Source organism: Eretmochelys imbricata, chromosome 13, assembly GCF_965152235.1.
Source record: "Eretmochelys imbricata isolate rEreImb1 chromosome 13, rEreImb1.hap1, whole genome shotgun sequence".
Taxonomy (NCBI): domain Eukaryota; kingdom Metazoa; phylum Chordata; order Testudines; family Cheloniidae; genus Eretmochelys; species Eretmochelys imbricata.
The window spans coordinates 31,596,983-31,621,720 of NC_135584.1; the positions used below are offsets into that span (position 1 = coordinate 31,596,983).

The window sequence follows — 24,738 nt, forward strand, 5'->3', positions numbered from 1 at the left end:
ATTATCCTCCTTTAATTCTGTCCTTAAAGCTCATCTTTGCTTGGAAAACTACAGAAAAGTCAAGAAAAAACTGCTGTGCTCAAACAGCTGCTTATAATGTTGATCATACTTGTCTTATTTTCTTGTATATGCCTCCTTTGTTTGTATCGACCTATGATCATTCATCTTATATTCATTTTATGTAGCTCTCTGGGGTAGGGACTGTCTCTTCAGTTAGCTGTTTGTGCAGTGCCCAGTATAATAAATACAGGATCGCTAGTGTTGCCACAACATAAGTAGTTAATAATAATAATAAAACCACCCTAATTTCTCACTACTCCATTGATTTACAGGCATGTCCCTTTCTGTCAATTATTGGATGTTTCTCCTCTCTGTTTTCATTGAAGCCATTAGGTTTTTCCCTCAGTTACAGACTAGGAGCTTTTTCTTCCCTGCCACCGTTATGGTCTGTGACTGCATTCTCCCTGATTGTCTCCTACCTCATCTTTATCACCAGTGTTTGCTGTAGTCGGCGGGCACTCTTTATGGTTTGGGGGAGACTTGGAAATGATGCATCACAGCAGCTCTCTTTGGCTTTTAATGGGACCATACAGGTTTGGTGTACTTGTAATAGCATTGCAGGTCAGTGTACAGAGACGGGTGCTGAAGTAGAAATCTGTGTCCTGTGTGCTTTTTGAAATCATGCTGTAAACCTGTATAGAACTGAACATAATATGATGGGAATTGGGCAAGAACCTCTCCTGTGTTTCGGGGCTTGGTCATTCTGTGATGTGGAAAAGATGGATATCCCCACACTGTACTGTTTGTTTGGTGGAGGGGGAATGCATATATGGGGCTGGAGCCTGCAGCAGCAGGGAGTAGAGCAGGGTCTCCTGCGTTGAGATGGAGACTGATGTTGGGGTAGGTTGTAGGGTTATAAAATGACACCCGTTGAGGGATGTGGAATGATGCGTATGCCTCCGTATTTGTATGGGGAGAATGAGGCAGTATAGGATGGGAGAACTGCATGCTGCTACACTGTTGAAAGGGGTTGGTGTGGAATGCGAGAGGTCTGCTGGGTATTGAGCACAGGATATGGGAAACAAGGGTTCCTGGTTGGCACAGGCTGGAGGAGACAAGGGATGCCACGACAGGGTGTGTGTGGTTGGTGTGGTTTTTTTTTAAGGCTGGGAGAGCGCGAGACCATAGACCATGTCATAGATGGTACAGCAAGGTGTGATTCCCTGTATTGTGAAAAGTTGAAGGGAGTTCTTGGGACATGGTTGCCAGTAGTTCAAGGCTTTAGGGAAGCTTGGGGAGTGTTATATCAGGGTGGGTAGAGAGTTCAGGATGAAGTTGCTTGTCCGACTTGGGTTGCGGGAATATAATATTATGTAGGTTGGCACAATGTAAGCTGGTGGCATTTGGGAGCTGTATAGTCTGGGGAATATTTAGGGACTCCTTACTGGGGTGGTTCAGGAAGGACTGGATCTCTGCAGAGGAGATTGGGGCAAGGGTGTTCTTGCATCATCAGGGTAAGGTCACTGCGGGGTAGGGTAAGCTGGGGGCCTTTAAGTAATGGGGTTGGGTTGGTGAGCTTTATTTCAGAGAGAGACAGGATGAAGAGATGAGGGACCACAGGCGATGACTTATTGTTCCCCATGGGTGCTCTACCCAAAGTCCTGTCCCCACTCCACCCCTTCCTGTGAGGCCCACTGCTTGTTGCTCTGCTGTCCCCTGAGCACCTCCCACCAGTTGCTGAACAGCTGTTTGGCGGTACCGCTAAACAGTTGTAGCTGGTGGGTGCTGAGAACCCCCTATTTTTTTTTCCATGGGTGCTTGATTCCTGGAGTACCTATGGAGTTGGCACCTATGCTGGTGACTTTCAGAAATTCAGTCTGTGCGGTAAAGATAGTTGGGAAGTACCTTTCTTACAGGAGACAGGTGAGGTGTCTACTCGCTGATAGGTTGGACAAATTTGCCCTCTGCTTTTTATGGCCTCTAGGAAGGAGTAAATAGCCATACTGTAGTGCACTGTAGCCATGCCCCAACACTGGGGCTAGGAGCAGTGCAGGGCGTAGAGCCCTTATCCCTTCTCTGCACCAACTGGAAAGTCCTCTGTACATAGAATATTCTCAGTACAGAGAATGTTTCTGTTGCATGACAGATCCTTAGTATAAGTGAGAGTTGGGGGCCTTTAAAAGCTTAAAATCCTCCTTAGTTTTAGTTGGAATAGAAAATATTTTGTCATTAGGAGATATATCAACTTTATTCCAAAGACAGAACAGAAATATTTATTTAACACTTGTCTTTTCTGCGTCATTGTCCGCTTTGCCATCTGTACCATTGTCAGGACTCCTTTTGTTCCTGATGTGTTTAAAACAAAATTCTCCTTTATCCTATTGGCCATGGACACGTCATTTAAATCTTTAGCAGGTCTTATCAATTTCCTACATTTCTTAACTTGTATTTTATATTCATATTTGCCTCCCCCTTTTTTCCATTTGTTATCTGTCTGCAGCTTTCATATTCTGTCTTAGCCCAAGATGGTTTTTAACTGAAGTAAAAAAAAAAAAAAAAAAAAATGATGGAGAAACTGTGACTCTAAGAACATCTAAAGTGTTCTTAAACAACTCCCCATTTTTGTTCACACTTTTCTATTTAATTTTTTTCTCTGTCGATTTTAATTACTTTTAGCTTTGAGAAACTGGTCCGTGTAAAGTACAGTGTCACTTAAATGCTCTAGAAAATTTTACCTTAAATCTAGTCATTGAAGTGTCAAGTGGGATGTTACTCCTGCTTTAAGTGCAAATCACAAAGCATCTTTAGTTAAGGAGTTGCTACCAATGTCTCCATAGTAAGCAAGACATGCTAACAAGTCATTTGTGTGCTAACTGGCTAAATTTGCAACAAATATTATTCATAATGAATAATTCACCATCACTAATGGAAAGTTTGCATAGTGCCTACCCTCAAAATAGTTGATTTTAACCGGTGCAATTAACCCATTACTCTCGGACACAAATTCACTACGTCAGTCAAGACAAAAAAAATGAAGAGGAAAAAAGGCAATACATTTCTACAATTCAGTGGTCACATAAAAATGTTTCCAGTTTAAAATGTTTAAAGGAACAATTTTTTATATATAAACTTCAAAACTGACTACATTATAATTAATGCTTTCTACTTCTCATGTTTTTCAGAGTTGGCTAAAAGCATACGGCTATTTGCTTCCCTCTGAAAGCCGAATGTCTGCCCTGCACTCAGGAAAAGCTATGCAGTCTGCAGTTGCCACTATGCAACAATTTTATGGGATCCCAGTAACAGGAGTGTTGGATCAGACAACTATTGAGTAAGATTTACAAAGGTTATTTTGTGTTTATATTCTAGACACATCTTAATATAACATTCTCTGTGCCAAAATCCTCTGTGATTAAATAGTTATACGTGACAGATGTTTGCTTGAAATGGGATTCCCAGGGGAATCTAGAATTTTTCTGTTGCAAACAGTTCTGTTTGTAAGTAGAGAAAATATCTATCCCCTGTACTAAAATCCTTTAAGTCCCAAGGAGGAATGGGAAGGTAGAAACCAACTGCAGGGTGTGTTTTGCAGGGTTGTGCTTTTTCTCTTGTTAGAGGTCTTTGTCCTGAATTAGTAGGTTTTTACTTTAGGGAAATGTATTGTTGGAGTTCTCTTGGAGCTCAGAGAAGTCAGTGTTAGCTGCTTTGAGACTCCAGTTTTGAGTCAGGTGGAGTGTTCTGATTCACTTATGGTCTGTACTGAGATTTGCCGCAGTTTGGGAGTTGAAACTATGCAGAAGCCTGCTCCAGCCTCATGGGCTTACGCTCACTCCGAGTTCTAATTTAGCTCAAGTTAAAGGAGCTTATTCCAGTTTGCAGAGTTGGGAGACTGAGGGCCAGAATCAGGTGCTTTTCTGTCCTTGTAGGAGAGTTTACAAAGGGGTATTTCCTGTGAATCTGTTATGGGAAGTCATGTAATTTACTTAACTTTCTGTGGGATCTTAATGTAAAAAATATACTTTTCTAGACTTATGCTTTTTCTGCCTCCTCTTCCCCCCCCCCTTCACTGCACTTAATCTATGCCATAGCTCACATGTAATGAACGCTGTCTGACAAAAATAAGCCTGTCCCTTTCCAGCAGGCTTTGGAAACCACTCTCTATCTCAGTGGGAGGCAGCCATCTTACAATTACCTCCTCTCTTATTATTGTTCACTGCCAAGCTCCAGTCTAGCTGAGAGTCCTTCCTCCATGACTGGTATATAGGCCTATGCAAACTACTTTAGAAGGGCTCACAGCATGAGTGGGAGAAAACAGAATCTCCTAAACAGGAGAAAACAAACCGTTGCAAATTAAGGTGTAGATGTGGAGGGTGGGTTTTGAGATAACAACCTGAGGATAGGTTTCAGAATAGCGGCCCTGTTAGTTTGTATTTGCAAAAAGAAAAGGAGTACTTGTGGCACCTTAGAGACTAACAAATTTATTTGAGCATAAGCTTTTGTGAGCTACAGCTCACTTCGTTGGATGCATTCAGTGGAAAATACAGTGAGGAGATTTTATATACACAGAGAACATGAAACAATGAGTGTTACCATACACACTGTAACCAGAGTGATCAGTTAAGGTGAGCTATTACCAGGAGGAGAGCGGGGGTGGGGGGGGGGGGAGGGACCTTTTGTAGTGATAATCAAGGTGGGCCATTTCCAGCAGTTGACAAGAACAGTAGGGGGGGAAATAAACAAGGGGAAATAGTTTATACTGCTCAAAATTGTGCATCAAAGTACTGTGTGTAGATCTGTACTGCTTTGTTGAGATGTTGTTCGGCAAACAAGAATCAGGACTATTTTTTTGGGGGGGGGTCCCCTGCTCCTCTCTTTGTAGGTCTGTCAACTCAACAGTGACTGACTGTGTTAACGCACAGAATTTTTACCAGTCTAGGGACTAAAATAAAGAGTTTCTATGCTATCAAAAGGCTTATAACAGTAAACAAGGAAAATTGTATAATTCATAACTTTGTGCAAATACAATTTTAAATTTTGAGCTGTCGAGTGTGTAACAATATATAGGAAGCCTTAAGAGACAGACCTTGTTCTCTTTACATAGGCGTTTCAGGAAGGGGTATAAGAGTAACACAGGAAGCAAGAATGGGATTGGGGTGCCACAGAGCTGAAGCATGACTATGATGTCTAGAGATCCCAGTAAAAGTTCAAGGCCCTGTTGTGCTGCATGCTGTACAGACAACTACGCAAATTACATCTTCTGTCACCTTCACGTCAGACTTCACCAGGAGGCATTCCCTGTCTCCATAGCAACTGGAGTCAGACCAGATCTTTGCTCTATGCGGGAGTTTAGGGCCGCCCTCCAGGAAGAACTCGCCAGAATTGTCTGCCTCTAGACTCTCTCAGACCGCAGACTCTAAGGGCTCCCTTTGGAGCAGAACTTTTCACAAGATTTGAAAAATATTTTAAACTAAATATCTCCCCGGACCTGCCTGCATTGCCAACTATAAGGATGTGAATTGCAGGGGCCACTAAAATCTTGTGTTGTAACTGCCCAATGTAGTCCCCGCTAGCATGAATTGAAAGTACTTAGTTTGTGTTAATGTAGTCAGTCCCCCTGAATCATGGAGGAAGGCAAGGATCACACACATCTTCCTCCCCAAAAGTAGCTAGGAGAAAGAAATCCCTGCTCCCAGCCAGCAAGTAGGCAAGGGCCATGCAGAGACATGTTATTATTAGCCAGGATTAGCAGGAATGGTGTCCCTAGCGTCTGTTTGCCAGAAGCTGGGAATGGGCAACAGGGGATGGATCACTTGATGATTACCTCTTTTGTTCATTCCCTCCGAAGCACCTGGCATTGGGCACTGTTGGCAGACAGGATACTGGGCTAGATGAATCTTTGGTCTGATCCAATATGGCTATTATGTTTTTATGTTGTTCCCGTCAGTGCCAGGTCATCCTGCAGGTCTTCGGAAAGTAGTGTGTCATTTGTTTCCAATAGCAACAGCCCTGGGCCCCTCCTCATTCTGTGCAGTCAGTCGCCACGCAGCAAGGAGAAGATTCAGAGTGATTCACATTCCCTTCCGCAAGGAAGGCTTCGTTTTCCTTTTCTGGCTTCCAAGAGGCCCACAGAAGGTTATAAAATGGCTGCTCTTTTCTTTATATGCAGGGTACAAGTCTGTCCTTTCGGTCTCTCTGGTAATGCTTCCATGGTGTTGCCAGTTCTCATGATTTTATTGAGAATCTTGCAACTTTTGGCGTATTTCTTAAAGTTCAAGCTGCTAGAATCAAGATATTGCCTGAGAATCTCAGCTTTAATTTAAAATAATTATCTAGTCTTTATAATTGTGGAGAAAAGCTTGGGAACATAAAGCAAGTGCCACCTTAAGGCTCAGAAACCAGAAAGCAAAGAAGAACCTCAAACTTCTTGTTAAGCCAACCTCATGATTTTTGGGGCATCACTCATTTTTAAACACTTGAGGTTAGCAAAACTGTTCCAGCCCTCATAAGGTCTCTCCCCATCCCACAATCCTCCACCTCAGTGATAGGTAAAGGAGAATTATTGTTGACAGAGATAGTACAAATCTTAGTTCTCTTGTAAAATCAAACTCTTCTATTGCCTTCAAAGCTCCCCTTGAAGTCTTAAAATCTACTGCAATACTCCTCTGTTGAAGAGCACCTTAAAGTTGAGGCTTTGAACAAGATACTTCAGATTATCAGCTAAGGCTATGTCTACACTACAGACCTTACAGCGGCACAGCTGTATCGCTGCAGCTGTGCCGCTGTATGGTCTCCTGTGTAACCGCTAACCACCCTGTGCTGGCAGGAGTGAGCTCTCCTGCTGGCATAATTAAACCACCCCCAACCAGAGGCTGTAGCTATATTGGTGAGAGAACGTCTCCTGTTGACACAAGTGCTTTTGTTGGTGAAATTTTTGTTGGTCAAGAGTATGTTTTTCACACCCATGACTGACAAAAGTGCTAGTGTAGACATAGCCTAAGTTTTTTTTTTTTTTTTTTTTTCCAGAGTTAAGTGTAAATGGGGATCTAACTTTGCAGGCTAGATCTCTTTGGGAGAGAGGCATATTGGTTTGGTGACATTGCAGTTAGTCTCAAACTAACCAAGCTGTCATGGCCAAATATGATTTCATTAATTGTGGGGAAACTCCTTGCATTTGTGGAACACTTACCAGAAACACAAAAGGAGCAGTTTCAGGCCATTGCCAGAGAGGGTCAGTTAGTAGCCAGAATGGCACTACAGACTGCATTGGATGCAGCCGATACAACGGCCTGCTCAGTCTCCACAGCTGTGGTCATGAGGTGGGCTTCTTGCTTACACCTTTCCGGGTTGCCCAAAGAGCTGCAGATGACGGTGGAAGATCTACTGTTTGAAGAGCCCAAGCTCTTTGTGGGGAAGACAAACTCTTCTCTCCACACCTTAAAGGCCACATTATGCTTCCTGGGAATCTACACTGCAGGACAAAAGAGAAGATACAGCTCTTAGCCACAGCACAGGTCACGACCTCCTCAATACCCACCGTCTCAGTGCTTTTATGAGCCGCAGCGTAAGAGGCCCAGGGTTCAAAAGTGGAAGCAGTCAGTGTCTCAATCCGTGACCTCTCAGACCACCTCTTTTAAGAACTTTTGACAAATTGGTCGAGGGCCCAAACTACTATATCTTGCAACATCGGATGCTATCTATACACCTCTCGTGCCCCTTCGGAAGTCATCTGGCCCTCTTTCACAGCAGTTGGGAGAATATCACCTCTGACAGATGGGTCTTGGAGATTATTTCAAAGGGATATAGCATTCAGTTCACGTCCCTCCCCCATTCCCACCCTTCTTCCCCTTTTCTATTCAGGGACCCTTCTCACGAGAACCTACTTCTCCAGGAAGTAGATAATCTATTATGTCTAGGGGCCATAGAACCAGTCCCAGACCAACTCAGAGGCAAAGGGTTTTACTTCTATTATTTCCTGATCCCCATGGCAAAGAGAGGTTGGATGCCCATTCTTGATCTAAGGGCATTAAACAAATACATGGAGGCGCAGAAGGTCAAGATGATCATGCTAGCAGCCATTATTCAAGCTCTAGAGCAAGGAGATTGGTTTTCAGCCTTTGACCTAGAAGTTGCCTACTTCCACATATTGATATGACTGTTGCACAGGAAATTCTTTCAAGCAGGACATTTATCAGTCCAGGGTACTCCCATTTGGCCTCTCATCTGCACCCAGCATATTCTTCAAGGTTCTCTCCATTGTAGCGGTGCACCTGTGAACATCGGGAATTATCTACCCATACTGAGACAATTGCCTCCTCAGGGCTCCCTCGTTCAAGGAGACTGTATGAGCCATCCAGACTGCCATGCGCATGTTTGCACAGCTGGGCCTATAGCTCAACTTACAGAAATCAACACTGATGTCAATACAGCAACTAGCGTTTATCGGCGCTGACTTTGACATAGTACAAGCCAGATCTTTCCTCCCACTGCACAGACTCGCCACGTTTCCGAGTCTCAGAGAGACATTTCAGGACAGCCCTCAAACGTTGGCCAGCAACTGCCTGCAGCTGCTAGGTTATATGGCAGCATGCATCTTCATCACCCCAAATGCCCAGATATTCATAAGGTGTCTTCAGATGTGGCTCAGTTCTGTCTGTTACCCAAACACGGGCACACTAACCAAACTATCACTGCCTTCCATGGTATAGTACTCCCTGGACTGGTGAAGAGTCCCATTCAACATTCAAGAAGGCATTCCATTTGTGCAACCGTTACCGATAATGATTCTAACGACATATGCCTCCCTAATAGGCTGGGGAGCTCACCTACACAACTGCCAGGTTCAAGGCAAGTGGTCTTCCACAGAAGCGACCCTCCATATCAGTCTTTTGGAGCTAAGGGCAGTCAGGAATGCCTGTCCACACTTTCTGCCATTCATCAAAAACACCCACACAAAGGTCATGATGGACAATAAGACCTGTATGTTTTACATAAATCTCTGGGGACAGGGCCAGATCTCCCTCCCTCTGCAGGAAGCACTCAAACTTTGGAATTGTGGTGTATCCGTCACAACATGCTCATCTCAGCCGTCTGTTTACCAGGGATACAGAACATGACAGCCCACAGTCTGTTGGAATTTTTCTCATGACCAGGAATGGGAACTGAACTTCAAGGTTCTTCGAGATGTATTCGCCCTTTGGGGAACCCCGACTACTCTTCGCTACTTACTGGAACAAGAAATGTCCTCGTTAGTGCTCCAAGGCTGACCTGCGGAAACAGTCGCTGGGAGACACCCTCATCCTCCCATGGGATTGGGACCTCTTGTATGCCTTTCCCCCGTTTCCTCTTCTATCCAAGGTCCTGTTGAAAATTTGAAGAGGCAAGAGTTATTCTGATTTTCCCCCTCTTGGCCATGACAAGTCTGGTTCCCTTACCTGACACAGATGGCAATATGTCCTCTGGTTCCTCTTCGGCCCATTCCTCAGCTGCTCTCTCAAACGACAGGTTGATCCTTCACCCCAGTCTGCAGGTCCTCCGCCCCCACGCTTGGGTCCTCTTTGGTTCCAAGACTTTCACCTCACAAGAGCATTCTACCTTTAAGACATGTTGCTCCACAGCTGAAAGTCTGCTGCTTGACATACTTACCCACAAAAATGGAAAATATTCCAAGTTTGGTGTCATTCTAAGCACGTAGACCTGGCCTCATCCTCCTTCCCACTCTCTGTTTTTACACTACATTTCAGACCTCAAGAGGTCAAAACTCTAAGCTCCCTTAAGGTAGATCTCACAGCCATAATGACTTTCCACCATCAAGTAGACGGATACTTTGTTTGCTCACCAGCTGATGTGTAGATTCCTTAAGGAGATGAGAATCTCTTCCCACATGTGAGACTACCTGCTCCACCCTGGGATCTTAACCCAGTTCTCAGAGCCTTGACTAGGTCTTCCTGTGAGCCAGTGGCAATTTACTCTGTCATACACCTGTCCATGAAGACAGCATTGCTAATTGCCATCACCTCAGCTAGGCGCATAGGAGAAATAGTGGCCCTAATGGCACACCTACCATACACAGTCTTTTCTAAAGACAAAGTAACTCTGAGGCCGTATCCCATGTTTTTCCCTAAAGTTGCCTCCACTTTCTATATGAAATCAACAGAGCCATCTTCCTGTTTTTTGTGTGTTTTTTCTGCTCTCTCCCCCTACAGGGACATGCATCTCGAAGAACCAATGTTACTGCACAAAGTCTGTAACTTCCTCTTCTGTTTGACAAGGCCTGTTTTCTATAAAACCATGTTGACTGCCATGAATTAAATGATAGGAATATAATTTAAAATTGAATCTCATATCAGCTTTTCCATTAGTTTTCCTGGTGTTGATGTCGGGCTAACTAGTCTGTAGTTACCTAAGTCATCCTATTTGTCCTTTTTGAACATTGGCACGATATTAGCACTTTTCTGGTCTTCTGGAATTCCCCTGGGTATTCCAAGATTTATTATAAATTAATACCAGTGGGCCAGTGATCTCCTCAGACAACATTTAGGACTCGTAGGTGCAAATTATTTGGGCCTGCTGATTTTAATTTTTTTTATAACTACTAGGTGTGGCCTAACATCCTTTGTTACTAGGGGCCTGGAAAGTATCATAGAATCATAGTATATCAGGGTTGGACGGGACCTCAGGAGGTCATCTAGTCCAACCCCCTGCTCAAAGCAGGACCGATCCCCAATTAAATCATCCCAGCCAGGGCTTTGTCAAGCCTGACCTTGACAGAACAAGGAGTAATGGTCTCAAGTTGCAGTGGGGGAGGTTTAGGTTGAATATTAGGAAGAACTTTTTCACTAGGAGGGTGGTGAAACACTGGAATGCATTACCTAGGGAGGTGGTGGAATCTCCTTCCTTTGAGGTTTTTAAGGTCAGGCTTGATAAAACCCTGGCTGGGATGATTTAGTTGGGGATTGGTCCTACTTTGAGCAGGGGGTTGGACTAGATGACCTCCTGAGATCCCTTCCAACCCTGATGTTCTGTGAAAGCTGACAAAGGAACCCTATGGCTCTGAAAGTCTCTTTATGACAATGACCACATAGGTTTCTGCTTGGAGCAGGATTTTCTATTTCCTGGAGGACTGGGTTGCTTCAACCACAGACCAGTGCACCAGGGACATAGTGAGTCCCATGAGTTACGGGCTCCACCTTATCTGTTTTTCATCCACTGTCTCTTGTTGAATGACTGCATAAAGCACATTCTAATCTAGAACAAGATTTCTCACCTCCTGGTTATGGGAGTAATATGGAGCATTCCCTCAGATTTTTAGACTTATACTTAATTTTTATTTCTCAAAAGTGTACAAAGGGAATCCATACCATTCTAGATCTCAAAAGGCTCAACAAGTGGATGAAGAACATAACTTCTATAGTGTCATCCCTGTCCCAGGGGGATTTTCTGACTTTAATGGATCTGGCAGATGCACACCTCCATGTTCCAGTCAGACTGTCATCACAGGTTCTTAAGATTTGTCTAGGCAGGAAGCAGCATCAATATTGGCTCTTCCATTTGCCTTGTTCTCAGTCCCATGGGTTTTCACAAAGATGGTGGTGGTAATCATAGCCAGACTCGGGTAACTGGATCCACCTGTGCACCTTCGTGGATGACACCTTAATCAGAGCTGTATCCCTTGCAACAGCACACAGAACTGGTCTCTGATTTTGGACTCTTACGGGTATATGGCTTTATTGTCAATATCAAGAAAAGCTCTTTGATTTCTTCCACCAAAATAATCCACTTGGGGATGGACAGAGACACCTTATTGGCAAGGATTTATCAATCTCTAAGAAGGTTCCAGAAGATTCAGAATCTCCTCTTTCTGTTTCGGAGCTGCAAGAGGACATCATAGCACTGAGCCTTCAGCTATTAAGCCTCCTAGTAACATGCAGACAGATCGCTCCATGGATGCAATTACACATCGGGTGCTTTCTAAGCTACGTCCTAGAAGCATGGGACAACTCCCCAGAATGCAGGAAAGATCAAGTAAAGATTCTGTCACAGGTGACTAACTCCTGAAATGGCAAATGTGTGGTCATATGCTTTCCAGATCCCTTGGTCCTCACAACTGATGCCAGCCCTGGAGGGCTGCGGAGCACACCTGGGGCAGAATCTGGAAGAAAGGACACATAGCATAAACCTCTCAGAAATAAAAGCTGTCAAGCTGGCGCTATGATGATTTCAGTCCAGCCTAGAGGAAAGCCACATCCTGATTCAGTCAGACAACACGACCATGATCGCATAAGTGAACAACCAAGGTGGGAACAAGAAGCCAAGAACTTCATCTTGAAGCAATAGAAATTATGCATTGGGCAGAGCATTCTCCCCTTTCCCTCAAGGCAGTTCAAATAAAGGGAGACCTGAACCAGAAGATGGCCCAGCTCAGCAGGATCAAGGTGAACAACTGAGTGTGCCTGAATCAAGAAGGGTTTGAGATAATTGTCTGTCTGATTGTTTGTCCTGGTCTCAACCGACCTATTTGCAAACAGCATGAGCGCATCCCCAGGTCCATGAGAACAGATGCCCTATTGCACCGATGGCTGCAGGGCCTCCTCTGTGCTTTTCCTCCCTACCCATTATTAGGGAAGGCGTTCCAGATGATAAAACGAGAGCAGGTGACAGTTATACTGGTAACCCCACGTTGGCCATGGAGACCCTGGTTTTCAGATCTAACACAGCTGAGATTGTGGTCACCACTACAGCTCCCAAAGAGTCAAGACTTCCTCTTCCAGGGTCCTCTCTTTCATCTGGACCTGATCAAGTTACACCTAGTAGCCTGGTTATTGAAAGGAAAGCACTAGTATTGTTGGGGTTTTCCTCCAGAGTCGTCAGGAGATTCTTCTAGAAAAGCATCAACTTAGAAAGCATACTTTTTCTTGACCAAATTGTGGGGATGGTGCCAGGACCACAAGACAAATCCAAGATAACCTGAATTCCTGTATATCTTGGATTTTCTCCAAGAAGGTTTTGGCGAAGGTCTCTAACCCAGCACCACGGCATGTCAGGTGTCTGCTCTTAGTAGTATGATGCTCTCTGGCAGAGAACGCCCAGGTAGACAGATTTCTTAGACAGAAAGGAAGGATGGTGTCATAGTTAGAGCAGTTGCATGCCACTCTGGAGAATTGGAGTCTGCCCCTGCCCCTACCACAAAGTTTGAGATATGCTGGGTAAGGCACTTCAGCCAAACTTCTGATAGGTGGCACTAATCACATGTTTCACTTCTTTTGCAAGTCCAACTTGAGACACCTGGTATCTTTTTAGCAGAAATGCTGAGCACTCACAACTGTAACTGAAGTCAAAGAACAGTGTGCTGAATATTGAAAGTGCTATGAAATGCTAAGATCTCTAGAAAAATAATCAGGCCATGGGCATCTCAAATTGGGCACCTAGATTTAGCAGACACTTGACATGTCTGTGCCTCAGTTTCTCATCTGTAAAATGGGGATAATACTATCTGAGCTCACAGGATCATTTTGAAGATAAATTCCTTAATGTTTGTGAAACACTTAGATGCTACAGTGATTAGTGCTGTAGAAAAGACCTTGAGACTATTAAAAATTCTATTTCAGATCTGTAAAACGTGGATAATGGTACTGAGCTTTGTAGAGTTGTTTGAAATCCACTGGCGAAAAGTGTTAGGTGGTATTATTCAAATCAGGGTTTGAATGGCATGTGGTAAACAAGGATTTGAATGATGAAGCTAAATATTGACTAGAATCATAGGGTTAGAAGGGACCACAAGGGTCATCTAGTCTAGCCCCTTGCCAAGACACAGGATTTATTGTCAGGTTTCAGAGTAGTAGCCGTGTTCGTCTGTATCCGCAAAAAGAAAAGGAGGACTTGTGGCACCTTGAAGACTAACAAATTTATTTGAGCATAAGCTTTCGTGAGCTACAGCTCATACAGACTAACACGGCTGTCACTCTGAATCTTGTTACAGTGTGTATGGTAACACCCATTGTTTCATGTTCTCTGCGTATATAAATCTCCCCACTGTATTTTCCACTGAATGCATCCGATGAGGTGAGCTGTAGCTCACAAAAGCTTATGCTCAAATAAATGTGTTAGTCTCTAAGGTGCCACAGGTACTCCTTTTCTTTTTGAGGATTTATTATGTCTGTATCTAAGACAGATGGTTATCCAGCCTCTTTGAAAAACCTCCAGTGAAGGAGCTTTCTCACTTCCCTGGCAGTTTGTTCCATTGTCCTACTGCTCTTACAGTTAAGAAGATTTTCCTGAGATGCTTCCCATTCAGTGAGTGCTGTCCGTCCTGTGCACTGAATGAGAAAAGGGTTCTAGGGGGGAAAAAGAAGTAGGGGATCCTGTATTTAGGCTATCAAAATATATATAAAGATGTCAATTTATGGTCTGTGCGTTCTTAATTCTGACACTTCATAATCCGAGGGATTGACTCTGCAGCATTAATCTTCTTTTAGTGTAGCTTGTGTATGTAGTAGTTTGCAGATAAGGTACCATTAAATGGAACTCAACAATATGTAACCATAGTTCCTGGGTTTTTAAGGATCAATAAAACTTTGTGGTGTGCAGTACAAATGCCTACCTTTGTGTAGCTCTCCATCAGCTCTTAACACACAGCCTTCATAAGCCTTTCCTGGAAACAGTATCCAGTCCCCAGGGTACTGCCTGGAGCTAGAGCTCCCCCGATTCTGAACATGCTATTAGAGGTTTTATAAAGGTGGAAAAGCAGTTCAATAGAGGGTTTTTTTAATAAATAAAGGTTGCCATGGCCCCTGTGTCCTCACCCTCCCTCCCTGTTTAAGTAGACTTATTGACAATGACACTTTTGTAGTGCACTAACTCCTGAAATATGTCTGAAGTTGACCTTGGTCTGATCTAACAGCTGATGGGGGGCAGTCAATGCTATAAATTTAACAGTCCATCAAAGCACCAAAAAAGTCATGAGTCTGAAAATAGTGTGAACTGCTTATTTTAGGCAGGATTGTGTATCAGAAACCCCTTGAACAAATGACCCACAAAGTTGCATTTATTTGATCGCTCTTTCGTTTTTCAGGAAAGGGGCAAGGAGCATGAATCATGATTACATAATGTAACTGCTTGTACTAGTCTTTCATCTTCTGTTATTTAATTAGTGCTGTGTTCCTTGACAATACTTGTAAAGTAAAATTGGAGTCTGCATGTGAATCTTAGAGAGCTTGGAATATCAACTCTTCAGCTACAAATTGTGATCTCCGGGCATAATTTCCGAAAGGAATCCTTGCTGATTGCCGGTAGCGAGTCAGTAACAGACACAACACACGTTCTCTGACTCCTACCCTTGTTAACTCTCAAATTCACAGTACCTGTGTTGCTCAGATTCAGCGGCTATAGCCACCTTGTTACTCTGACTGCAGTCTGTCTGAAAAGTCCCTGACTTTGTAAGGGAGTTCCTATCTTGCTGTATGTGCACATTTCACTCTTTTATAGATTAATAGATTCCAAGGCCAGAAGGGACCATTGTGATCATCTAGTCTGACCTCCCCTATAACACAGGCCAGAAAACTTCCCCAAAATAATTCCTGTTCAAAATAGAGAAAGATCCAGTGTTGATTTAAAAATGACCAGTGATGGAGACTCCACCACTTTGGTAAATTGTTCCAGTGGTTAATTACCCTCATTGTTTAAAAAAAGTGTGCCATATTTTCAGTCTGAATTCTGAACACTTTGCTATCTATAGGGGTAGTTGTCCTTATCCCTTGTGGAATATAAGATAGAGCGCTTGTATAACATCACCTTAAACATAGATAAGAATAGAAGATAGCTTCTAACAGAACCAAATTGCACCAAAAAATTGCCCCAGACTGAAAATATGGCACACTTTTTTTACAATTGCCATACAAAAAGAAAAGGAGTTCTTACGGCACCTGAGAGAAAAACAAATTTATTTGAGCATAAGCTTTCTTGAGCTACAGCTCACTTCATTGGATGCATACAGTGGGGAAATTTTATATACACAGAGAACATGAAACTAGGGGTGTTACCATACACACTGTAACGAGTGATCAGGAAAGGTGAGCTATTACCAGCAGGAGAGCGGGGAGGGGGGACCTTTTGTAGTGATAATCAAGGTGGGCCATTTCCAGCAGTTGACAAGAACAGTAGGGGGGGAAATAGTTTTACTTTGTTTAATGACCCATCCACTCCCAGTCTTTATTCAAGCCTAAGTTAATTGTATCCAGTTTGCAAATTAATTCCAATTCAGCAGTCTCTCGTTGGAGTCTGTTTTTGAAGTTTTTTTGTTGAAGAATTGCCACTTTTAGGTCTGTAATGGAGTGACCAGAGAGATTGAAGTGTTCTCCGACTGGTTTTTGACTGTTATAATTCTTGACGTCTGATTTGTATCCATTTATTCTTTTACGTAGAGACTGTCCAGTTTGGCCAATGTACATGGCAGGGGGCATTGCTGGCACTTGATGGCATATGTCACATTGGTAGGTGTGCAGGTGAACGAGCCTCTGATAGTGTGGCTGATGTGATTAGGCCCTAGGATGGTGTCCCCTGAATAGATATGTGGACACAGTTGGCAACGGGCTTTGTTGCAAGGATAGGTTCCTGGGTTAGTGTTTTTGTTGTGTGATGTGTGGTTGCTGGTGAGTATTTGCTTCAGGTTGGGGGGCTGTCTATAAGTAAGGATTGGCCTGTCTCTCAAGATCTGTGAGAGTAATGGGTTGTCCTTTAGGATAGGTTGTAGATTCTTGATGATGCATTGGAGAGGTTTTAGTTGAGGGCTGAAGGTGACGGTGGTGTTATTTTCTTTGTTGGGCCTGTCCTGTAGTAGTTGACTTCTGGGTACTCTTCTGGCTCTGTCAATCTGTTTCCTCACTTCAGCAAGTGGGTATTGTAGTTGTAAGAATGCTTGACAGAGACCTTGTAGGTGTTTGTCTCTGTCTGAGGGGTTGGAGCAAATGCGTTTGGATTTCTAGAACTCCTGCTGTTGACTCATTTAGTGGTTAACAGTCCATATGTAAAGTAAGTATAAAGACTCTGGAGTAACTGCTGAAATTATTTTATATTACAAGACTTATTTAGAAGTTAATTTGGATGTGTTGGTTTTACTGTTCCATTTTTAGTATTTGTATTTTGATTGAAGCTGCCTGCTTTAAGAAAGGGTGGGGCACCTTATTGTAAAGTGTGTTTGAGGCTTAGAGGAATTTACGGGAGACTGCTTGCGTGTGCAGAGGAGAGACCCAGCCTGTGAGTGCTCCAAATTGGCCAGAACTTGATTTTAAAGACAGACTTTTCCAGAAAGCAGTCTCACTTTCCAAGGTGTAATTAACATTACACAGCAAGGGAGATTTAGATTAGATATTAGGAAAACTTTCTAACTATAAGGGTAGTTAAGCTCTGGAATAGACTTCCAAGGGAGGTTGTGGAGTCCCCATCATTGGAAGTTTTTAAAAACAAGTTGGACAACACCTGTCAGGGATGGTCTAGTTTTACTTGTTCCTGCCACAGCACAGTGGGTTGGACTTGATGACTTCTCAAGGTCCCTTCCAGTCTTAAATTTCTGTGACTTCTTTTCTGCTGCAAGTTCCTTCCTCCTTGCCCTTTCTTCTGTCTCCTCCATTGTCTGTCATTGACTATTTTAACCCTCTCCTGCATTGCAAGGTCTGTCCAATCAACCCCAAGTCTGACTCATCCACTAGTTATTTGAATAAACATGATGGTTTCTCTGTTACCTTGTCCTTGCTCTCCCTATTTGTTTGCTGCAGGTTTGTGTTGTCTTTTATTCTATGCTAAGAAGATGTAAACACTTTAGGGCAGGAACATGTATACCACTTAGAAGAATCAGAGCCTGTTGTAGGGTCACATCCTGGAGCTTTGCGGTGTAGATGCAGTGCCCCCCCCCCAGCAGAGAGTCTGCTATAAATTTCTCTCAATCCCATGGGCCAATTTCCTTTGTCTTTTTAATCCCAAGAATCTCAATTGACTTCACTGAAAACAGAAGCAAGCCCCCTGAGTGTACTGCAGCAGCACGGTGAGTCAGCATTTAGCCTTCCATTGTCTTCTAACCACTGAGCTGCGGAGAGCCTTCTGTGTTTGCAATGGAGACTGAGCAGAACAAGCCTTTTGCAAAGTGTGCTGCTTGCTGTTCACAGGAGCAAAGCCAGATTTTGGTAAATCTCTGGTGTGAGGCCAGAAGAACAATGGACTTCAGTAAGAGTACCAGGAACGATCTCACACACCAGCGAATAGTGAAGAAGCTGGCAAATTTATCAGACTAGTGCATGGCGTGCATTAACCATCTTAAGAGTGAACACAGGAAAACCAGGGACCAGAACTGCACCTTGGGCAAGTTGCCGATGTTGTGCCCATTTTGAGGCATTTGACCAAGTGCTGGGCTCTGCACTGTGCATGCAGCCAGTGGTGGTATATAAGACCTAATCAGCTGAGATGGCACCTTGCTGGCCCCAGAATCCGGCATGGGGAGTGATAGGAGCCAGCAGCAGGTGCAGAGTGAGGTCGGCAAAGTGACTCTGTTACTGAGACCAGTTTACAGGAGGCTCTTCTGCAGGACATTGTGGGGCCATACTTAGTGGAGCTGTTTGATGTCCCCCTTCCTTCCACCAAGGATCAGCCCACCGCAGAACCTGTAGCAGATACAGATGGACAGAAGCCGGCCTGGAGTCTGGTAAGTTTCTGACTCCATTATAGTGTTTATTAATATAGGAAGGAGGGATTTCTGTTACATGAACCAATTGGCTAGCAACGTGTATCCTCTAATGGCGAATTCTCTGAGTGGCATGGCTCTCTCCACCTCCCATCCCCCTGCGCGCAAAACCACATGGAGTTCAAAATGGTGACTGGGAAATGCAAACAGTAAAAATGAGTTGAAAGTGAATTTTTACTGGAAAGGTACAGATTTTTGCTATGGCGTTCCTGTATCTTTAAAATAACCTTATACTGCCATACCTGTAAGTAGGTTGCTCTGTAAACACTCAGTTGTGTAATGAGCTGCCTGGAAACAGTGAACGGTGGGAGGGTGCAGGGCAGAAATGTGTTCCATTCACAAATCTAGTCCATTTCAGGTAAAGGTAGTACACGCGGTCCATAGATGACAAAAGCATTTGTCCCAAATTCGAGTGAGGTATGAAAATGTGTCTAGGAATGTGCCGGGTGGGGGAGGAAGTGTAAGGGGGATACCCACTGAGTTCTGTGTGTTTGCATGCAATCTTAACTGGCTAAGCCAGGTGCAAGATAACACAGCATCCTGTTTCCCTCATGAATTCTGACCCACTCGCAGGTACTGATAGATGCACACTTTTTTCCTGAAGCAGGAACTCTAGGTAGTCACCTTTTGTGGAAGGACATAGTTTTCCAGGACCACCTTGGTAGTTGACCAGGCCAGTCCACTCAGAGCTATGCTGTTTAGTCACTATACGTTCAAATACTTTGGCTGCATACAATGCATGTTTCCCACTTGCAGCTTGAAATAACATCTCCCTTAACCATTCTTGTGGTGCCTGATTGGCAATGTTCTCCAAAATGTGGAAGGCCGGAAATGATAAAAAAAAGAAAAAAAAGTTTTTTCTTAGCAAGGCCACTCTCAGCCTCCCTGCCCCTTGTCCTCCTCCTCCTCCCCCAGCCAAGTAGTTCTTGTGTTTTTAGAAAGCAAAAAAATGCTTGAATTTTTAATTTGTCTCTGCACTTCTTTCACTGAGATTGACCAGGCTGTGTCCAGGGAGTGTCTGTGCTCTGAAGCATCCCTTTCACAATGTATTGAAGTTCAGTTTGGAAAAGCAACATTTTATGTCCTTGAAATTCCATAAGGATTTTTTCTGTGCTCCTGCACTAAGCTATTTGAGACAATAACCCTCTCTTTCTTATCCTGTTCCAGACTCTTCAACCTCTACTGGGTGTAGTACCTCCACAGCTTGTCCACAGTTCAGTAGAAGCCTGGCCTAATGTACCTTCCCAGACTGTTCCAAGATATGTTTCCGTGATGAACTTACGGTTGGATTTCTGGACAGGGCTGACAAACGGGTCCATTGTCAAAAACAGAGACTTATGGCTAGAGAAGAGGCATGCCAAGAGGAAAGGCTGAGGCTGGCTGCACAGATTGAGGCAAGGGTTTCAGCGTAGGAATAGGCACTAGGTTTGCAATTCCTGGAACAGGAACGGAGGCTAAGGAAGGAAGACAAGTCAGCAGAGAGAATTGTTTGAGCTGCTGATATTGGTGATGGCTACAGGAGTACCAGCTCCTGCTGTATCACCCACACCACAACCTGAGTCCCCAGAAACAGCCTGGAAAACTCCATGGCTGGTTAGCCCATGCAGTCGGGCTGCATGAGTGGCTGGGCCAGTCATCTTAGCCTCATGCAGTCCTCTGTCTTGACCACCTACCCTGTGGATGTCTCCACCCTCTCCCTTGGTATCAAGTGTGTGGCATATGGGGAAAGGAGAATGGGGGGCCAGGAGACATGCAACAGTGGGGGGATTCTGTATTGTACATGGTTTCACTGTTGTTCATATACTTTTTTTTTTTTTAAACGATTCTGTTTCTGGTGTTGGTGTGGTAATGGCAGCTGGCCTGCCTGGTAAGGGGTGAATGTTGTACTTTTATAATACATATGTATAAATAAAGCATCTTATGTAATCAAGAAAGGTTATTGCTATAACTGCATCACATCATAAAATGTATATTTAAAATAAAGGTAAACACATGACCTGGGACAACTAGGAATTAGTAAGCACTATTCCTCTATACAGTTAGGTACATCAGAAGCCGCCTCCACCACTTTACCCAAGTCAACGTCCCAACATCAAATTGGTTGGCAAGTGACCTGTAACAGTCTGGGGTAGCCAGCTGCCAGATGGTTATAGCAACCTGCTTCTGGTCTGGCAAGAGTACTCTCATGCATGTCTTTACACTGGAGGGTAGGGGCAAGCTGCGCACAAAACTGCAGAAATGTTTTTTCCATGTGAAAGTTCTGGACCCACTGCTGGTTGTCCTAAGTCTGCATGATGATGTGATCCCCACCAGTCTGTGCTTGTGGTCCTATGCCAAAAGTGCCAGTCTATGTAGGGGGCTCTAGTGGCTATACTGAGTGTCGTGAGCAGTGTCAGCTTGTTCAAGTCTGCCATGCCTGGGTACTCCTACTTCATAAGCTCTGTCAGGTGACTTTGGTGGGTCAGGAAATGCCATCAAAATGTCCACCAGCACCTCTGGAAGCTATGTCCATTTCCTGATACAAGAGTGAAAGCTCAAGCAAGAGACATTCTTCGAAAGGCACCTCCTCCATGTTGCTGGCTCTGGTAGCTGGGAGTGCAGAGACCAAAATGACCACTCAGCAGGCTGCATTGGCAGGCTGTTAAAACTTCCTCTTAACATGCATAGTGGGCAAGTTTTTCCACAGAGCACCATAGTTAAAGGGCCAGAGTGGCCATGTTTTGGGAGGACACTAGGGAGTCTGGGATATGGCTGGTTTGACTCAGGTCTGTGTGCTACAGTGTGGATGCCAGAGCCCCAGGTTCAAGCATGGTTTAGAAAATTCTGATGTAGGGTTGACAATCAGTAGATGCTCAAGCCCTAGGTTCTGTAACCCAGGGTCAGCTAACTTGAGTCCCACTAATGCTGGGCTTATATAGCAATGTAGACATACCTGTAGTTACCTCATATGGAGAATAAAAGACTATTTTGTCTTTCAGCCAGATATTACTGAAATGTGATGGGCTGAGTCACATGATGAAAATCAATGGTTATATCTTATTTAGGGAGCATTGAGTGGGCAAAAAGGTGACACTCTGTGTGAAAGATGGCAATACCTATTTCCGAGTCGCAGTCAGCTCAGAAGAAAATGATCCTGAATGCTCATGGATCAGTGTCATAACAGATAAAGCACTAGGTAGGGATATTAGTTGGTGTCTGCTACAGACCACCAAATCACATTAGGGATTAGGATAACCAGCTCCTTATGCATCTGTCTATAATGTGGCACCTTAGAGACTAACCAGTTTATTTGAGCATAAGCTTTCGTGAGCTACAGCTCACTTCATCGGATGCATACTGTGGAAAGTACAGAAGATCTCTTTATACACACAAACCATGAAAAAAATGGCATTTACCACTACAAAAGGTTTTCTCTCCCCCCAACCCACTTTACTACCAGCAGGACAGTGGGGTGGGGGGAGAGAAAACCTTTTGTAGTGGTAAATGCCATTTTTTTCATGGTTTGTGTGTATAAAGAGATCTTCTGTACTTTCCACAGTATGCATCCGATGAAGTGAGCTGTAGCTCACGAAAGCTTATGCTCAAATAAATTGGTTAGTCTCTAAGGTGCCACAAGTACTCCTTTTCTTTTTGCCAATACAGACTAACACGGCTGTTACTCTGAAACCTGTCTATAATGTGTATGAAAAAAAATCTGTGATCATGTGGGTCTTTAAGGTGGAGGGACGTGTTGAAGGTCTCATGCTGCCAGTACTAAAACATCCTTAGAGTTTTTAAATATTATAGATGAACATTTCCCAATTCAAAAAGTGTTTTATACAACATGGGGAAATTCAGTATTGGAGTTGGCCTTGTCAGACAGAGAGGAATTGATTACAGAACTGTAAATTGATGGTGATTTGGGTACAGGTGGTCAAGACTTGACCACATTTATAATGTGCAAACAGAATAAATCCCTAACCAGTAATGCATGTACTTGGTGCTTTAAGAGAGCCAGTTTCACAAAGCTCAAAAGAATTCTGGGAAAAATCAGCTGGGAGGAAGAATTTAATCAGAAAAATGTGAGTGGTAATTGAGAACTGTTTAAGAGACCTAAAAAGCCTTAATCAAGGAAGAGGGCTATACTGGTTAAAAAAAACACTAACTTGGTTTACAGGGGAAGTGAAGTCAGCAATGAAAAAATACAATGGAAGAAAGGGAAAGTTGTTGATAATGAATGTAAACCAGAAGCTTGGAATTGTAGAAAATAGATAAGGGAACCCAAGGGACACAGAGAAATCTGTGGCTAGCAGAGTTGAGGACAATAGTAAATTTTTGAAGTCTGTTAGGAACAAAAGGAATCCTAATGATGGGGTTGGTCCATTATGGAAATAGTAGAATTATCAGAAATAATAATGTAGGAAAGATAGACTTATTCAAAGGGTATTGGTTTTGTATATGGGAAAAAAGCAAATGATGTGGTTATATAATATGATGGTGACACTCTTTCTGTTCTAGTAGTACCTTGAGAGGATGTTAAACAGTAGCTACTGAAGTCAGACATCTTAAAATCAGCAGGTCTGGATAACTTGTGTCAAAGAGTTTTAAAAGACCTGACTGAGGCACTCACTGGATTGTTAATGCTAGTCTTCAATAAGTGTTGGGACACTGGGGAAGTTTCAGAAGATTGGAAGAAAGCTAATGTTAGGCCAGTAATTAAAAAAGGGTAAATAGGATGACCCTGGTAATTGTAGACCTGCCAGTCTGGCATTGGTGCCAGGAAAGATAATGGAGAGGTTGATATGGGACTTGATTAATAATTAAAGGAGGATGATATTAATGCAGATCAACAAATGGAAAATAGATCCCATTGAACTAGATTTTATTTTTTTGGTGAGATTACAAGTTTGGTTGATAAGAGTAAGTGTTGTCATATACTTAGACTTCTGTAAGGCATTTGATTTGGTACCGCATGACATTTTGATTAAAAAAACAGAATGATACAATATTAATACAGCACACATTAAATGGATTAAAATCTGTCCGGTCTCAAAATGTAATTGTAAACTGGAAGTCATCATTGAACAGGTGTGTTTCTAGGGGGGTCCCGCAGGGTTCGGTTCTTGACCCTACGCTATTTAACATTTTTATCGGTGACCTGGAAGAAAACAAAATAATCACTGACAGTTTGTAGATGACCAAAAAAAAAAAAAGTGCTGACATGACAAATAATGAAGGGGACAATTCACTAATACAGAGTGATCTGAATCATTTGATAAGCTGAGTGCAAGCAAACAATATGCATTTGAATACAGCCTCATGTAAAGGTATACATCTAGAAACAAAGAACGTAGGACACACTTACAGGATGAGATCTATATCCTGAGAAGCAGTGACTCAAAGATTTGGGGGTTGGGTTGGCCAAAAAGGCTATTGTGATCCTGTGATGCATAAACAAGGGACTCTCAAGTAGGAGTAGAGAGGTTATTTTACCTCTGTATTTGGCACTGGTGTGACTGCTGCTAGAATACGGTGTCCTGTTATGGGATCTACAATTGAAGAAGGATGTTGATAAATTGAAGAGAGTTTAAGGAAGAGCAGTGAGGATGAATAAAGGATTAGAAAGCATGCCTTATAGTGTTAGACTCAAGGAGCTCAATTTATTTATCTTAAAAAGAGAGAAGGTTAAGGTGTGATGCAATCCCAATCTATGAGTAACTGCATGCGGAACAAATATTTAATAATGACAGTGGGCTCTTCAAGCTAGCAGGTGAAGGTATAACACACTCCAGTGGAAGTTGAAGCTAGATACATTCAGAAAGCAAATAAAGCATATTTTTTTTAACAGTGAGGGTAATTAACCATTGGAACAGTTTATCAAGGGTTGTGGTCAATGTTCCCTCTAATTTTTTTTTTTATCCATGTTCAGAATGAGTTTTGTTATGTGCACCATATCGAGGTAATGTGCAGCTGTGCGCCACCAGTAGAAGCCAAAAACTTAGGTATGTATTTTTAAGAAGTTACCATAGGGATAA

The 24,738-nt window shown here is 43.2% G+C and overlaps 1 protein-coding gene across 1 annotated transcript in view; it reads left to right on the forward strand.

Annotated features, from left to right (window-relative positions):
- The window catches only part of MMP24 (matrix metallopeptidase 24), a 158,393-nt gene that overhangs the window by 1,459 nt on the left and 132,196 nt on the right, over positions 1–24,738 (forward strand). The window contains exon 2 of the mRNA XM_077832571.1: positions 3,183–3,331. Within this exon, the coding sequence (XP_077688697.1) occupies positions 3,183–3,331 (149 nt within the window). The remainder of the gene's footprint in view (positions 1–3,182; positions 3,332–24,738) is intronic.